This window comes from Anabrus simplex, chromosome 14 (assembly GCF_040414725.1).
Source record: "Anabrus simplex isolate iqAnaSimp1 chromosome 14, ASM4041472v1, whole genome shotgun sequence".
Lineage (NCBI taxonomy): Eukaryota > Metazoa > Arthropoda > Insecta > Orthoptera > Tettigoniidae > Anabrus > Anabrus simplex.
The window spans coordinates 50,010,560-50,029,185 of record NC_090278.1 but is presented as its reverse complement, the minus strand read 5'-3'; the positions used below and the strand labels follow the sequence as shown (position 1 = coordinate 50,029,185).

The 18,626-nt window shown below is 39.3% G+C and overlaps 1 protein-coding gene across 1 annotated transcript in view; it reads left to right on the top strand.

The window, feature by feature from the left end:
* Positions 1-12: 12 nt before the first annotated feature.
* The window catches only part of LOC136885348 (uncharacterized), a 39,617-nt gene continuing 21,003 nt past the window's right edge, over positions 13-18,626 (top strand). The window contains exons 1-2 of the mRNA XM_067157861.2: positions 13-396; positions 12,624-12,713. Coding sequence (XP_067013962.2) covers positions 13-396; positions 12,624-12,713 — 474 coding nt within the window. The remainder of the gene's footprint in view (positions 397-12,623; positions 12,714-18,626) is intronic.

Sequence of the window (18,626 nt, the reverse complement as noted above, 5' to 3'; positions counted from 1 at the left end):
TCTTTCGGGAAAATGTCATACTGTTCCGTTCCTGGTTGTAAATCGGGTTACGGAAGGAAGCGTGATGGTAGGCATTGCTTTAAACCACCAAAAGAAACAAATCTGTTTGCGAAGTGGGCGAGTGTTATTCCGTGGAAAGATAAGCAATTGTCGACCAAAAGCAGAATATGTGACCTGCATTTTTCGTCAGATTTAATTGTAAAGACGGACTCTTTCGTAGTGAATGGTGAAAACGTGGAACTTCCTCGTGTTCGGTGGAAATTAACAGCAGGAGCGGTACCTCATATATTTCCAGACTTACCGAAATACCTACCCACTGAGGTAAAATCGCAAAAATCACCCAGTATAGGAAGGAATGAAGACGGTTCCAAGAGGAAAAGAAACAGGGATCACAATGTGAGTGAAGCAATGATGGTAAAAGTAAGCAGTAATTTTTTTTTTCTGGGCCGGGCTGAGTGGCTCAGACGGTTAAGGCGCTGGCCTTCTGACCCCAACTTGGCAGGTTCGATCCTGGCTCAGTCCGGTGGTATTTGAAGGTGCTCAAGTACGTCAGCCTCGTGTCGGTAGATTTACTGGCACGTAAAAGAACACCTGCGGGACTAAATTCCGGCACCTCGGCGTCTCCGAAAACCGTAAAAGAGTAGTTAGTGGGACGTAAAACAAATAACATTATTTATTAATTTTTTCTGGGAGGGGGGAGGGCGAAGTCCGCTCCCCCCCCCCCAACCACCTTCCCCCCTGCATGGCAATTGTCTCAGTCTCCATTGCCTCCGACATGCTATTATATCTAAGAAGAAAAGAGATAGCAGGGAAGTGTGAGAAGGGATACAAGGAGTATCTGCCGTTTTCCATGTCAAACACACTACCACAGCCAGAGTTTGTGTTGGTAAGGTGGTATTAAGGGTCAGGCAAAACCACATAGGCAGAAAAGGGAAAGAGCCTACATGTAAAACCTGACAAATTTTGATAGCACATGCAAGGATGTGGGCTGGAAAAGTCCAGAGGTTGTGTTAGTTTAGAAGAAGTATCATGCACCAGCCATGAGCCATAATCTCGCCCTTCCAGTTGTCAGGGGATCAGCCCATCTAGGCACTGCCGTGACTAGCGCGGGTCTTGCCAGTTATAGAGCCACGTGTCAAGTACCACTAGGGCCCACCGCACAGCACCACCTCCTTGGAGTCCCTCGTACCCAGTCTCCGATCCCGGAGAATTAGGCCAAGCCTGTGGGATGGTGGCCTCTTGGATGGGAGTGGGCCATGACACCGGGTCTCCTTCCTCTCGGCTCGTGCCATGGCCCTGTACACAGGGCAACTGCAATGAGAGGCCTGGTGGCCCCTCCACACAGTTGGGGCACACCAGCACCCCTTTAATAGCTGCGCAGGTCGTGTTGGGGTGATCCCCACAACGGTTGCACCTCACTAAGAGCCTACACCTCTACTGCCGCTGGCAGCAGAAACACTGCAAGAGCTGCTGAGGGGAACGTTTCAATCTCACCTGATTGCCGCTACCCGCTGAGGTCCTCTCCTGATTGGCTCCTCAGTCGACTGCTGTCCTGGGAGCAGTCCTCGGTTGTGGTTGGGTGGCCCACTCCCGGTGGGTCGGCAGTGTCTTCTTCCTGGTGCGGGGGTGGCACCTGCTTTCTGGCCTAGGCGGTCTCTTCTCGGCTGGGGACGAGGCTTTGTCCTGGTGGCCCTCCTCCCGGCCTGGTGACTCTGGGGTAGCGGGTGGCCCCGCTGCAGCTCTGGTGTCTCCCTCTTCCTGGCTGGTGCGGGGTGGCATGCTGGCAGGCCGGGCCTCGACAGCAGCCTCTGTACGCCAGGGGGCGTCCTCCTTTACTGTTGTGCTGCCGTCTACCATCTGGGGTGCCTTCTTGCGCTCTGGTAACATGCCCTTGCTGGTAGGCCTTGGTCTATGTCCACTTCACTGCCAAGCCGCTCGGCCTGGGTCGCACTGTTGCAGCACCAGGGGGCGGCATGCTCCACCTCCGTGGTGGCGTCACTGGTCTCCGGCATGGACGGGAGGACTAAGTCGGTATTAACCGCCTTATTCCTCATCCATTGGTCCTTCCTAGCCATCTGGGTGGCAGCTGAGCTTGTCTCCATCTCGGCCCTCCTCCTGAGGGCTCCGGCATTTGTACCTGGCACGCCATCCCTCCCTGGTAGTTGGACGACCTAAAAGAGATAAGAGAGCTCATTCCCCACGTCACGCATCTGCTCCTGGTCATGATGCCTGATGATGAGGCCTCCTGGTAGAAAGCTCTCCTCGGACATGGTCATTGAGATCTTCTTGCCTCCGTGGAGATGGCGCCCCATTCTGTCCAAGACGAGGTCACATTCAGAAGGTACAGGGCGCCCCGGCCTGTAGTAGATCGGCAGCGCCTCGTACTCCAGCTTCGTGTAGCTCTCGGAGAAGAAGAAGCCGTTAGGGGAGTTACAACCTTCCCTGTACAGCTCCGTTTCCACCTCAATCTCCGGTGCCTCCTGCTCCGGCACTGGTGGCAGTGTCTCCAGTCCTGTGCCGTCTTCCGTCGCTGGTCCCATGAAGGCTTCGGAGTAAGGGCCCGCACTCCCATCGCAGTTTCTTCGGGCGTCATCGTCTTCACCTGGCCGTTGTTTGCCGTAGTCTTACTGGTCCTCCTGTAATAAAACTCCTGAAAGAGAAAGCGAACACTGAGAAGTGCTACAGCTCAGACAAAGCTCTTTCGAAAGCCTAAGCGGTCAAGTTCAAGGTTAGCCTAGTTGTAGTCAAATTCACAGCCAGTCTAGTTCTCTTACTGATGCCGAAAAGACAATATTGTCTCTAAAACAGTGACTAAGGGAACGCAAATTTTTATTTAATGCAACCGAATCCATTCTTTCCTCAGCCAAAGCTAGGATTAATTTTGAACAGAGACAGATTAAGAAAAGTGAATTTAAATTTAAAGATTGGAAATTTCTTAATAAGAAACAGAAAATTGTTAGAGTCACTATTTTCAAGAAATGCCAAGTAAAATCTTTGTCTGGTATAAGGTACAGTAGTGAATTTCTTTTAGAGACTGTATTACTTAGAACAAAATATCTAAAGGTTATAAGCACTGTCTGCAGCATAATATGTTGCCTGTTCCCTCCAAAATCCATTTGAGGAAACTCTGCAAAGGACTTAAATGTCCGTGTGGCAAAAATCCTCATTGTATAAGTGCTATTTCAGATTATTATGAGGATGACATTGAAGAGAATAAGTGGTACAGGGTAGTCATATTCAATGAGGTTAAACTAAGAGAGATTCGATTTAATGATCCTTCACTGAAAATGATTGGTTGGGTCAATTTAGGTTAACTATCACCACATTGTCAAAGAAATCAGAGGGCAAATCATGCATTGGTTTTAATGTTTATAGCTCTTTTGCCAAACTGGGTACAACCTACTGCCATTTATAAGGTCAGAAATGCTACCCCAGGCAATATCCTCGCTAAAATTCTAATTTAGATTAGAGAAGGCTGGGGCAAAAGTGGTAAGTTTCACATGTGATGGTAGTCAGTGAAATAAAAACGCCTAGAAATCTTAAGGAATTAGAGGGGAAAAAATTAACCACCCTGTTATATTGTGAATTCAGCAGGTGTAAAATTTAGGATATGGGCTTTTTCAGGTTTTGTGCATGTATTGAAATATATAAGAAGCTTTTTCCATAATTAAGTATGATGCTGCAAAAGTTTAGTTACTGCAGCAGTTTTTCAGCGCAGACATCTAAGTATGATTGCACTGTCATTTATTACTTTATCGCTGACTTTCTGCAGTGGACTTGATCATGTGGTGCAGAAGGCTGACAAATCATGGCCTTAAGAGCTAGCGGTACATTGTTAGGTGCAGCAGTGGTTCTTTTAAACTTACGAACTAGCGAATTGGTTTGGCCTGCAATGAAGGAAAGGGGCTCTTGGGGTATGAGCCCCCAGATTAGGGCCATGAAGCAGCTGTTAGCACCCTACCATTCTGTACAGCAATAGCAGTGCATTGTACTTTGGACAGTGACGAAAATCTGAATTAATTTATTATGCTGGCTAGTGACAAAGCCATTGGTCTGGATTAGTTAGGACTGGCTAATCACATGACCATTGGTATGGGGATTGGTTAGGTCCAGTTAGTGACAAAACCATTGGACAGTGATCAAGGTAAACCCCCAGGTTAGGGCCGTGAAGCGGCTGTTAGGCCTCTAGCATTCCATACAGTGATAGCATAATCTATGTTAGACAATGGCGAAAAGCTAACCCTGACATAGCCGTTTATTATGTGTAACTAATGACAAATGAATAATTTGTTCTGTATTACACATTGTTTCATTACAGATTGCGTTTAGTTGTGTTTTTATTGTGCATGGGTTATCAACAGAATGCATTTCACTTGACTAGTGGGAATGACATCATATGTAATTGTATCTCAACCATTGGAAATGCTACAGTGTGCTTCAGCAAATAATAATGGCATGTGCTAAATTAAATTAGGTTATAAACAAAAATGTAATTCCGGTGATAGAGGACATGATGTCACAGATTATGAAAAGGCAGTCTGTTTCAGTAGCATGGGAGCAGAATACAAGAAAATCATACAGTGAAATAAGCAGGTTACTCATCTTATTGAGGGTACCACTCAGCTGTGTTGCTGGATCCCTACACTAAGTTTCATGTCACATAAATTCATCAGTGTAATAGGAAAGAAAGGGAATGCTCATGACCTAAAAAAAAACCACTATGTTCATTCAAACGCCACATACTGCCAAACGAAAGGATGTGAGTATTATATACAATGTTGTTACTTATACATCAGCGCTGGCAGAACCGCTTAAAAGGCTCCAATACCCTTCAACTGCATTTGCACAGGTACCAATCCCAGGATTATCCATCCTTATGACGAATGGTCTGGGTTTGTAAGAGAGACCCTGTATAGATAGCAGGTCTATAGGCTCTCTGTTAGTTGTATTTTCAATGTCATAATAGAAAAACTGGCCAATCTCTCAGGGGTAGAGGTCAGATTGTCATGGCATGGCACCTTGGTACTAGTATTTCTGAAATGGCACAGCTTGTTGGCTGCTGTTGTAAGCAGTTGTACACCGATGGGTAAACAATGCCATGCCATCCAGCTGTGTGTCAACAGTGGCTCATTAAAGTCAGGGGCCAGCTTAGGCTGTTGCACATTTTTCAGTGCGGCTGCAGAACTACAGTTCGACATTGTCCATGGGTACTACAGTAGTCACCAGAAAAATGTCTCACATTACACGATTTGTTGAACACTGGTACGATTTGGACTGCAGGTTGCAAGACCCAAGTTGTACTGTAAGGATGATACCAGCATGATACGTGGCACAAAAGCATCGACATTATACATGAATGAATGGATAAAGGTTGTTTGGTCGCATGAATCCAGATTCCTGGGTCATTCCACTGAAAGCCGAGTGTATGAACACACATTAACAAGTTTTGGATAATTATGCATACTCCATGTACAGGGTGGTGAATCTGGTATACGAGCACTGGAGGATTGGTCATACTGATAAATAATTTTTAAAAAAATTCTATATTTCATGCCGTTGTCATTTTGTAATAATAATAAAATTTAATGCAGCCAATGACCATATAATAATACAGTTATAGCCATAGTGCTCAATGTAGAGTTCTATAGTTTATATGGCACTTAACTATTACAGAATTTTGTCAACGAGACTTGTCTACTTTTGCATTTTATCACATGGTATCTATGACATTGGTTGCCACAGAGTTTACACTGGCACAATTCACTTGGATCATGATAGGTATCTCTCTTGCAGATTTTGTAGTGGAAACCATGGACCACAAAGCAAGTCATGGTGTGCCTCAGTTCATAGTTAGCCGTTTTCTATTCCCTGTTGATCATCGCATCTGTGGAGAAGAAATCTAGCCCTATATCTTTTCTTTCGTCCTGAAGTTCCTTTTATAGGCTCTGGTATGCTCCTGAGGTGGGCAATGATAATTCAAGCCTTAGATCTTCAATATAGAAGGGTTTTCTGGCAAGCAGGTAGACCAAGCGTGATGGGGTAAACTTAGAGACCCCAATGCTTTTTTCAGAAATCTAGCTTTTACCTTTTCAATTTCTTTGATGTCTTTTTGTAGTTGGTCCCAGATTAGTGTCAGGCCGTAAGTTAATATCGGTGAAATCTTTTGCTTAAACACTTTCAGCGCAGTTTCCAATGAAATTTTCTATATATTCTGAATGCTGTTCATGGCAGATATGGCATTTGCCACTTTTTCCTTGATGTGGTAGCTGAACGTGTTTCCGTTTGTCTGTACTGTTAATCCAAGATACTTAAACTGTGAGACAACTGTTAGTGGTTCTCGCCTGTAGTATATCATATCACTGGCTGCTGGCTTGCCACCTTTCCTGAAAGTCATTGTCACTGTTTTCTTCTCATTTGGTTGCAATCCATAGTGTGTAGCCCATGATGTAAGTTTATTGAATGCTTCTTGAAGGTTTCTTATTTCACAAGACACCAGTATCATGTCATCTGCGTATGCATATAGTTTCACATTTTCTGAAGCAATGATCCTGGTAATGTCTGCAATCGCAATATTGAAGTTGCTGATGTTGCCCTAGTGGATCAAATGGGCTTTGCAAGGCAGTGTTGCTAAATCTGCACGTGACTTTAGACCGCCTTGACAGCCATGCAAAGAAATTAGTATCAAATACAAAAGCACAGTAGGTTTCAGCTGGTGTCACCGTAGCATACTTGCTACGGCACAGACCTATCATTGATGGTTATGAATTTCATGTTTTTGGTCCGTATTGAACAATATATAAGTAATAATAATAATAACTTAAATGTTTCCACCTTTTCAATACAATATATTCACAAATTTACAAAATTATACGGTACTAGTTTCGACCCATCTAGGGGTCATCATCAGCCGTATTGAAGCAAAGATCATTTGTGGCGAAATCCTAAGACAATATTATTTTAAAGAATAACAAGTGAAATGAGATGTTATGGTAATAGTTAATAATACAAGGAATATACATAATAAGAGGTTTTTAACAAAGAATAAAGTATAAATGGGGTGTTGTAAAAATTATAATCATGGAAATCAGTAAGTTCTTGTATTGAAATGAAATATGGCTTAGGAAGAGGGCTTAAGGTGGGGCTGAAGGGTGCGGGAGAAAGTGTAATTGTCTTGGAAAAGTACCTTTGATTAAATTTAGGATTGAGTTTAGGTTGGCTGCATTATTGTTTCTGAGGAAAGTGATAAATAGATCGAAGAGTATGTTGGGTTTCTCTGAGATTTCATTGAGATTGTGACTGGCATTAAAGTATTGGTCTAGGTGTATGTAGTAATTTTCCATTATGTTCAGTAAAGGGCCCTTGTTTGCTAATACGAGGATGTCCATGTCTTGTTCAATATTGGTGAAATTATGGTTATAATCTTGCATGTGTTGGCCGATGGCTGAAAACTTGTTGTATTTTATTGCGTTAGTGTGCTCGTGGTATCTGATAATGAAGTTTCTCCCGGTTTGCCCGATGTAGGTTTTTTTACAGGTGGTACATTTGATCCTATAAACTCCTGATTTTAAAAAACTGCTGGTCTTGTTGATGTGTGAAGTATTGTATAAAACATTCATGTTCTTATTGTTGTTTTTGAAGGCTATTTTAACGCCTTGTTTCTTAAAGATGTTGGTTAACTTGTAGATATCATTGTTGAACGTGAAGGTGGAAAATGTTAGAGGTTTGGTTATTTCTTTTTTGAGGGTAGTTTTTGGGCGATGTTTGTGTTTATTGATTATCCTTTCTATAAAATGATTCACAAAACCGGAATTCCCATCCGGCCAATTATCAACTATAGACCAAGCCCCTTATACAGAATATCACAATTCATCCAATGTTTCTTAAGAAAAAATTATCAATTCTTATCCAAAAAGTCTATTAAAAACACATCTGAGCTAGTAGAAAAACTAAACAAGTTCAATTTGCAACCGGATCACTCCATCCACTCTTTCGATATTGTAAACATGTACCCAAGCATACAAGTATCAAAATTAATTCCGATAATTATAAACAATTTAAACAAAAACAGCCACTTAAGCAAACTAGAGATACAAGACTTTATCACAATATTAAAACTTATCATCGACAATAACTTCTTCACTTTTGACAATGTCATATATCAACAAAATGGTTTGGCAATGGGGTCACCGACCTCAGGTATCTTAGCAGAAATATACCTGGACTTCCTCGAATACACCAAAATTGACAACGAATTCGAAAACATTCTCTTTTGGGCCAGATATGTCGACGATGTCTTTGTAATCATGAATGAGAAATCAATTAACGCACCCACCACCCTCTTAAGACTCAACAATATTGATCCTCATATCAAATTCACACTAGAATCCGAATCAAATCAAAAAATCAACTTTCTAGATTTAACCATCACTAGAAACTCAGATTCTTTCAGTTATAAAATTTTCAGAAAACCAACTCAAACAACCTCCACCATTCGCCAAGATTCAGTGCACCCCCAGTCCCACAAACGAGCCACATACAACAGCCTAGTTCACCGAGCCTTCAGCATACCTATGTCCAATAAAGATCTAAAAAACGAACTCAACACAATCCGCGGAATCGCAAAATTCAACGGCTTCAGCAATCGTTTTATAGAAAGGATAATCAATAAACACAAACATCGCCCAAAAACTACCCTCAAAAAAGAAATAACCAAACCTCTAACATTTTCCACCTTCACGTTCAACAATGATATCTACAAGTTAACCAACATCTTTAAGAAACAAGGCGTTAAAATAGCCTTCAAAAACAACAATAAGAACATGAATGTTTTATACAATACTTCACACATCAACAAGACCAGCAGTTTTTTAAAATCAGGAGTTTATAGGATCAAATGTACCACCTGTAAAAAAACCTACATCGGGCAAACCGGGAGAAACTTCATTATCAGATACCACGAGCACACTAACGCAATAAAATACAACAAGTTTTCAGCCATCGGCCAACACATGCAAGATTATAACCATAATTTCACCAATATTGAACAAGACATGGACATCCTCGTATTAGCAAACAAGGGCCCTTTACTGAACATAATGGAAAATTACTACATACACCTAGACCAATACTTTAATGCCAGTCACAATCTCAATGAAATCTCAGAGAAACCCAACATACTCTTCGATCTATTTATCACTTTCCTCAGAAACAATAATGCAGCCAACCTAAACTCAATCCTAAATTTAATCAAAGGTACTTTTCCAAGACAATTACACTTTCTCCCGCACCCTTCAGCCCCACCTTAAGCCCTCTTCCTAAGCCATATTTCATTTCAATACAAGAACTTACTGATTTCCATGATTATAATTTTTACAACACCCCATTTATACTTTATTCTTTGTTAAAAACCTCTTATTATGTATATTCCTTGTATTATTAACTATTACCATAACATCTCATTTCACTTGTTATTCTTTAAAATAATATTGTCTTAGGATTTCGCCACAAATGATCTTTGCTTCAATACGGCTGATGATGACCCCTAGATGGGTCGAAACTAGTACCGTATAATTTTGTAAATTTGTGAATATATTGTATTGAAAAGGTGGAAACATTTAAGTTATTATTATTATTACTTACAGACCTATCAGCTTAGAAATCTGTGTTTAAATCCTACCCAAGACAAGGAATTTGTTTCTTTGATTGTTGCTTTCAAACCTGTCTTCTATCATGTGCAGGTTTAGCAACACCGCCTCACAAAACCCATCTGAATTCACCCATGAAGCAATCTAATTGGCTAACTTCAGCAGCTGATAAAATGACAACAGCGCCTGATATATCAGTATGTCATACCCTCTAATGCTCACAGTCCCATTCACATTGTTTCTGACTAACCGGTATTATTGCATATTTGGAGTAGTTTTATCTTAATAGTGCATAATTTGTGCTTTCCTCCTGTTAGGGAGTATTTTGAAAACATTCTGCATCTTGAGTGTAGACATCAGCTTCTGCAGGACAATATTGGAAAATTTGGCATCCGTTAATGACAACTTGACCTACGCATGACTCTTGACAAACTCAAGAAATTGAACTGTGCTGGTTGTCATCAGGTAGCCTGTTTGGCAGTTGGGTAATGCCTTTAAAACTAGAAACACCTACTCTACATCCGGCCATGGCTTTGTCTATCCGCAACCGAGTTAGGCAAGTAGGCTACTGATTCCTGGAATTTCACGTATGACAGGGTTGTCTTTTCCCCACTTTGTAAATAGTTATATATAATGCCCTTTCATGCACAATCAGTTGTTATCAGTCCTGGTTTGGTTGTGTTGAAACAGGTTGTTGTTCATAATATAGGGTGATCCAAAAGTCTATTAACTTTTGACGGGCCAATGCTTCACGGCATATTGGAGGTAGAGAGGTAATAATTGGCACACATGATTGGCATGACATGGGGTTTTATTGACACCAAAATAAAGTACAGTAAATCTTCACTAACAGTGCCTTTTATGGTAACATCAACATACTGCTATTGCAGATGCAACTGACACCCTCTCTGAGGCCAGCTCCTTTTATACTGTAGATGGATCCCATGCAGCAACTCTGATGTGTTGGAGACCTGCGCCATCTGTTGGTCATTTTGTATACTTTATTTTGATGTCAGTAAAACCCCATATCATATCAATCATGTCTGTCAATTATTAGTCTACTCCCTCCAATATTTCGTGAAGTATTGCCTCGTCAAATGTTAACAGACTTTTGGGTCACTCTGTATATTAAAAGACTGTTGTTGCTTCTTATAATATATTAAAAGACTGTTGTTGCTTCTTATAACGCCTATCAAGAGGAGAATGGTTAGTGATGTACTGAAAACATACGTGCACAAGTACGAAGGCTTTTTAACTTTGTTTTGTAAATATTGTAACACAACCGTAACAGCAACTAAAAAGTATCAAGTTCAATAACATATTCAAATGATGAAACACAGAAAATTGAAAATGGTGAACATAAAAAACAGCCTCTTCTAACCATAGCTTTAGTTAAACTTGGACCAACATGAAGTAAAATTCAATGAAGTCTGTAAAGCATTTGTCTCAGCAAACATACCATTGGCTAAGCTAGACAATGAGAACTTACATCAGTTCACTTCCTGGATGAGTATACAAAACAACAATTAGAAAGAATTACATTCCTGAGCTTTATAAAATGACATTAGGTAAAGAAAGGGGACAGGCTTATGGAAAATATACAGAGTGTCCTGGCAAAAGATCCCACTATTTTCAAAGGGTGCAGCATCCAATAAACGAAGGAAGAAAGGTCCTCTAAACATTGGTCGCAAACTCAATATCTTTGGACTTGTGGATCACTATCACTATTATCAATGATTACGGCGTTCCAGTATTTTATGGAGGGTCATATGCAACAAAAAATGAAAGTACGTTCCTACCTAAATGTTAGTCTTAAACCTACTAGTATGTTGTGTTATGGTCTTATTGTGATGGGACACAGGTCTATTTTCATCATAGGATTAGGGGACACTTAACACGGATCTTCCAGGAGTGATGGATTTATCAAGGAGGGCTAATAACTTGCTCTGCACATTCGCCTGACCTTAACCCTTTCGATTTTTGGCTTTGGGGACATGTATGCACTCTTCATAAATGATGTGAATACACTATGAGAACACGTGTTCAATGCCAGGGTTGTTCCAATGAATGTGTGATTTCATGCGACATAGGGTGGAAGGCTGTATTGCAATGGATGTCGAACACATGTTGTGAAGAGTAGATCAAAGACTTGGTGATCGTTGATTATAATAGTAGCAGACAATAATTCTGAAGATATTGGGTTTGCAACCAGTGTTTATAGGACCTTTTTAAATTTGTTTGTTACATGCCCTTCTCTGTAAATATAGGAAACTTTTTCAAGGACATCTCTATTTGGGTTTTGGTAGACAGAACAATAGAAGTGGATCAGTTAACGTCATGTTTGGAATTTTGGGAGAGAATGAAGACAGATAAATCACATCTATTAACTATGGATGTTTTACCAAACAACAAGGAAAATTATTTAACAGTTGCTGCATTTTCAATGATACACTTAGTTTTTTGTGGCCATCACTCATCTTTATGACAATGTTCTCATGTGCAAATCCATGGGAGGTGCATAGCACATGGAGAATACTGCAGTTGTGTTGAGCAGTCTTTTGCTTGTGACTTTATGTTGCACCGACACAGATAGGTCTTATGGTGATGATGGGATAGGCCTAGGAGTTGGAAGGAAGTGGCCGTGGCCTTAATTAAGGTACAGCCTCAGCATTTGCCTGTGTGGTGAGCAGTTACAGAGAGTTGAACACATTGGCTATGAATGTCCACTTTGAGCTATCCAGAGAATAGATCTTCACCTCACATCTAATGAAGCCATGGAGTGGATAGCTAATCTGGATTTGTAACTTATGTTATGATCTTGTGATTTAATTATATAATTCTATTATGTACATAATTTGTATACAGCTTTATCATTTCGTATTCTGAATAAATAATTTATTAAAAGATTTTATTCCAGTGCATGCTATTTCTGTTCCTCTTAAATACTTCATACCTTTTTCTTTCTTTCTATCCTTCTAGGTTGAAGGCTGCTTGGGAATTACGGAAGAGCCTCGCTTTATTAAATCTGAGCCCGAGTGGTCACCAGACTCCAAAGAATTCCTCAAATGGGTGAGTGACAGTATTTTGACACGTTGCATCTGTACTCATTGAAAAGTGTCTCTGTGCTGCGAACTGCTGTTAAATCTTTGAGTAAAGCCATTACCAGGAACCAAGCTGTGCTAAGGATGTAACCTGCATCTCTGTTGAATTAATTAAATCATAAACATCATCACACACAGATGTGCTCATACAAGGTGAACCTCAGTTTTATAAAAGCTACAGGTAGGACAGGGGAGCAACTCTCCTGCCGGGTGCCCAAAGCAAATATGACAACAGGTGAAATTAAAAATGTGTTAGATTGTCAGTTCAGTACAATTTTACTCATTCCTTATGGGCTATGCCGTTGGACGAAATGATGCAAAATATGAAGAAAAGGCATCAACATTTCAATTGACCTATGTCAGTCTCAATCAGGGCAATTGAATGGATGAAAACTTTTACGGTATAAGTAGCATTTTGGTCATTCAGAGAAAAAGGCATTTAAACATCGTCACCACTCATATAAAGCATGCTATTTGTAGTTATACCACCCATCATTAGAGTGCAGAATATTAACGCTATCACTTATATCTCTTTACTGGTGAAAGGATACATCCTCCCGGAGTTACATCCTGCACTTAATTCTTTTTTTAAATGTCACTTATACTGTTATGGTTTTCATCCATTCAATTGGCATATGAAATTGCATTGGTTGTTAAGGTTGTTCTCTGTGCTGCGAACTGCTGTTAAATCTTTGAGTAAAGCAATTACCAGGAACCAAGCTGTGCTAAGGATGTAACCTTCATCTCTATTGAATTTATTAAATCATAAAAATCATGCAACCCACCTTCCTTTTAATTTGACAACCAAAGAGAATGAGGCCTTAAGAAAAATCTATATATAATTATTTCCCCGGCTGATAAAGATAATCCTACTGCAACCCTAGGCCGAAAGGTTTATAACAACAAGGTGTCTAAGTTATTGAAAGATCCACAAGGGCTCTTAACTTAGGAGCATGGGTTGGAAACCACAGGGCCCTTAATTGAGTACTTGCATTGTTTCAACTTACTTGTGTCAAGTTCCTCCCTTTCATCTATCCTATTCAACCTCCATCGCTCACAGCTTGTTTTTTTTCCAATTTTGGCATATGGAATAGAAATGATATGGGACCATTTAAAAGTACGTGATCTGGAAACTCTAGAAAAAGTGAAGGCTTCATTTCTTACGAGAACACTTGTTGTTTCACAATTCACTCGATCAAGACTTGTATATATCCTAATGAAAGAAGACTATCTAATTCAAGAAATCAGAAGTACTATGCTACTACCATCAACGATTGCCCTCCAGAATGCATTAAGAAAGCGAGAACAAAAATGAACTGACATTTGGTGCGAATTTTATGCCACTGACGCCATGACGAATAAGGCGTGGACACAGTGTAACTACGAATTAAGACGTGGTGACCCGGTATGCTTGTCATGGTTTCCATCATGTAGTCTGCACTAATAAGAGATTCCATGATCCTTGTGACTCATGTGTATGCGAACTGTGTGGTGAAAGTTGTCACAGATATCACTTGCAGTTTTGCAAAAAGAGAAAAGAATCATTGTGTAGAATCATGCTAAACACTGATGTACAATGTGTGCAATTCTTTTAATAATAATAATTAGGTTGGGAATCTAGGGGTCTTTCATTTTAACATCCTTCTTGGCACTTGCGTTCCTTTGACCAGTAACTTAATTTCTCAAAGTGTCTGGCCTCTTCCATTTCTCTCCTCTGATTAGTGTAAATGGAGGATAGTTGCTTAATACTTCCTCTTAAAACAATATCCACCCCTACCACCATCTGTGTATAAATTAACAACTAATTATTCAAGAGCCACTTTGAAATTAATAAAATGCTAAAGTATATCTGTCCCATATTCAGGGAACAACCAATTGTATAGCTAGGATTCCACACAAGAATAATATTAAGACCATATTTGGAACATGTACAAAGATACAATTTCTTGTACCAACTAAAGATCATATACATGGTGAAGTTTACATCGGACAGACCTCAAGATCTGTATCCACAGTTATCAACGCAGTTGTTCGTTAAATTACCAGCTTCTTCCAAATCATTTAAGAACTGACTAGTTATAATGCTAATAGGAAATCTGCCACCAAGGAGGCATCCCCACACGCTGATCAGTATTGATTGATGAATTTATTTATTTATTTATTTATTTATTTATTTATTTATTTATTTATTTATTTATTTATTTATTTATTTATTTATTTATTTGTTTGTTTGTTTGTTTGTTTGTTTGTTTGTTTGTTTGTTTGTTTGTTTGTTTGTTTGTTTGTTTGTTTGTTTGTTTGTTTGTTTGTTTGTTTGTTTGTTTGTTTGTTTGTTTGTTTGTTTGTTTGTTTGTTTGTTTGTTTGTTTGTTTGTTTGTTTGTTTATTTATTTATTTATTTATTTATTTATTTATTTATTTATTTATTTATTCTCATGTCTGACATTCCAATCAAAACCTAAACCATTGAGATCGGATCTTTATTCCATAGTTCTAAGCTCAAATATCAGCAAACAATTTTGTTACACTAAGGTTCATGTACCATAAGCCTAATTTTATAGATATCACATCAAAAAAGCATTGTACCAGAGAAGAAGAAAAGTATGTAAACACTTTGTTTAATAGTTACAAGCATGTACATACTCCTTCATTTTGAAACTGTTACCTAGCTGTATTTCAACTTGGGAGTGAGAGTTAAGATGGGAATATATGCAGGACAAGACAATACCGAATACTCTGCACTGTCAAAAAATCCATGCACTCTAATTTTGGGAGAGAAAATGAAAGGAAAATTGGTTCTGATTTGCATTGTATTTACAAGAAATTTAATCTACTTAATTATGTATTTCAAAGCTGAATAAAATATACATTTGTTTAAAAAAACACATCATAATTTTCACATGCAATTGCAAGGCATCTGGGACTCTACTTACAATAACCAAAAATGTTTTTAAAGTGATTATAATTTTCATCAGTTTAACCCTAGAACTGCGGATCATCTTTCTGGAAGACGGTGCACTGTTTCATCAAGTGTGATCGTCTTTCTGGAAGACGGTGCACTCTTTCATTAGGTGCGATCGTCTTTCTCACAGATGGTGTCGTTCTTTAGCCATAGATTTATAACAGGACACCAGATGCATTAATATATGTGCCAGATGAATAATGATACTTTTATCTTCACTTTCAAAAGTCCTTGAAAAACAAGCAATGTTCCGGAGAGGTTTATTTAGCTGTAGAAATGAAAGTACTTTGATATGTTCTTGGAATCAAGATGGCAGCCCACTTTGTTGAGGATTCTAAAATAAAGCGCTTTATTTCCAAAGATCTTAGTGACGGTAATGTTGGTGACAGTGATTATGGTGTTAATTCCGACGAGGAAACCATTCCTGAAAGTAACGAAATTGACAACAAAGTACAAGGTGCCTTTGAAGTAATGGGATATTCCGAAAACGGGAATGATGTTTGTGTTGTTATTATTGGCAGTACACCAATATTTGAAGAAGCCAATGAAGGGATAAGTGTGAACTGTTGATATTTTTGTAGCTTGTTATAAGGAATTTGGTCACACCACGTGAAAAAAATGAAACTGACCTAAGAAAACTAACGTAATCTGTAGTTTCGAAATTCGTGAAAGATCTCAAAATCCGTTTCGAGGGGAAATAAATGTGTTTTACTTAGCATTCTAAATGAAAAATCAAGAACTGTAGGGGAGCATGTAAGAACATACTTGTGTTTTTCAGAATATTATGTTTCAGGAATAAATTATCTATCAGAAATTATTTTCTTAGAGCAAAATATTTCAACAATTCCCTTTGTTCAAAAAATATGTAATTTTATTTTGTGATAGTTAGAAATTGTAACATTGTGTTTTTATTATTTCTGTCATTTTCATGTAGGTCAGTTTTTCAGCTTTCTATTGATGTATAATATGAATTTATTAGGATTAATATGTAATTATAGGCATGGCTTAATTTTCATGGTGCTTATTGAGGAATGTAACTGCAGCATTTGACAGATAAACCTGCAGCAAATCTAGGGTTAATGCTAATGTGTGCAATGAATTACTAGTCAGTTGAGTAATTGCATGCTCCCGTAATTCTGTTGATCATCACTTTTGTCGTCGTCATTGATGTCACCATCTTTCCATAGAGTGTTAGCCTCAGTTCTGACAAGTTGTCCAGCCTCAGTTTGTGTGACTCACAATACAGTTCATTCATTACAACACAAAGGCAAAACTGTCCGATTACAGTTATCAGGGCAAGGTAAGCAAACTGCATGACACTTCTTATAAGTGGGTTGCCTAACCAACCTATGATACTCATATAATCGGGCGAGTTGGCCGTGCGCGTAGAGGCGCTCGGCTGTGAGCTTGCATCCGGGAGATAGTAGGTTCGAATCCCACTATTGGCAGCCCTGAAAATGGTTTTCCGTGGTTTCCCATTTTCACACCAGGCAAATGCTGGGGCTGTACCTTAATTAAGGCCATGGCCGCTTCCTTCCAACTCCTAGGCCTTTCCTATCTCATCGTCGCCATAAGACCTATCTGTGTCGGTGCGACGTAAAGCCCCTAGCAAAAAAAAAAAAATACTCATATAAAGGAGTTATTGTTTCAGGAGAAGAAGTGCCAACCTTATTTTAAATAATATGCGCACCCTAGGTTTTCTTTGCCAAATTCTGGAAAAAATACGCACAGAATATTCATTTGCATGCAATATATTGTCCTCTGTTTTGTGAACAGCGAAGTTGTGTGTGACAAGACAGTGTTAGTTCATCATCAAGTTGGTTCCACAAGACTGTGCCCTGCAAGGAAACTTAAGAAAATTATTACAAATCGTATATGAAGAACTGTTACATGTGGTAGAAGAATAAACTGTCGATACAGAAATGGATGGCTTGCAGGTCTTTATTAGGATTGACTGTCTTATTATTAAAGGAATTAGAAAAATAGAAGAGAATAAGAAGATGAAAATGATTTTTGCTCTCTGTAAACTAATATAAGTCAGAATCACATTATGTTAGCATTTTTCAAATATGTGTGCTTACTGACCAAGTTGGCCATGCGGTTAGAGGCGCACAACTGTGAGGTTGCATCCGGGAGATAGTGGATTCCAACTCCACTGTCGACAGCCCTGAAGATTGTTTTCCATGGTTACCCATTTTCATACCAGGCTGTACCTTAATTAAGGTTATGGCCACTTCCCACTCCTAGGTCATAAAACATATCTGCGTCAGTGCAACATAAAGCAGATTGTAAAAAAAAATTATGTGTGCTTTTGATCCCACGTTTATTTACTTTTGTCCCAAGTATGTTCACATAAGGACAGGACAATAAGGGCCAATTGCAGAGACAATGACTAGTTTTAAGCCTTAGACAGCGTCTACCTAAACAGTGTCTAAGTCGAGTACGATCTTCCATTGCGTAAACAATGTTCAGCTGATGTTTAACAAGATTTTGTTTAAAGTTTCAATATGGGTTTGAAAATTGAGATAGAAGTATCTTTCATGCAACTCTTTGCTTGTTGCAACCAATGAAATTCGTCGGTGTGCCCGCTGAACACCAGTCAGCTGTTTGTCTTCCTACACATTATTCAAATATGGCTAAGCATGAGCATGACTTACCCACAGATAAGAATATCGCTTTCGATGGAAATTAAATCTCATAATATTATCAACACCAAAGCAACACGCCACCGTACGGGGAAGTGTAGCTTTGATTATAGTGTTGTTACAGTGAGTGTAATCTACTCATAAATATGGTAGCCTCGATGAAGGAAGATGAAGCAATAGTAATATGTAACCAAGTGTGTTTGTATGGGCTGTATAGATGTAGCTTGCATTCTGGAGATTGTAGATTTGAAACGCATCATCGGCAGCCCTGAAGA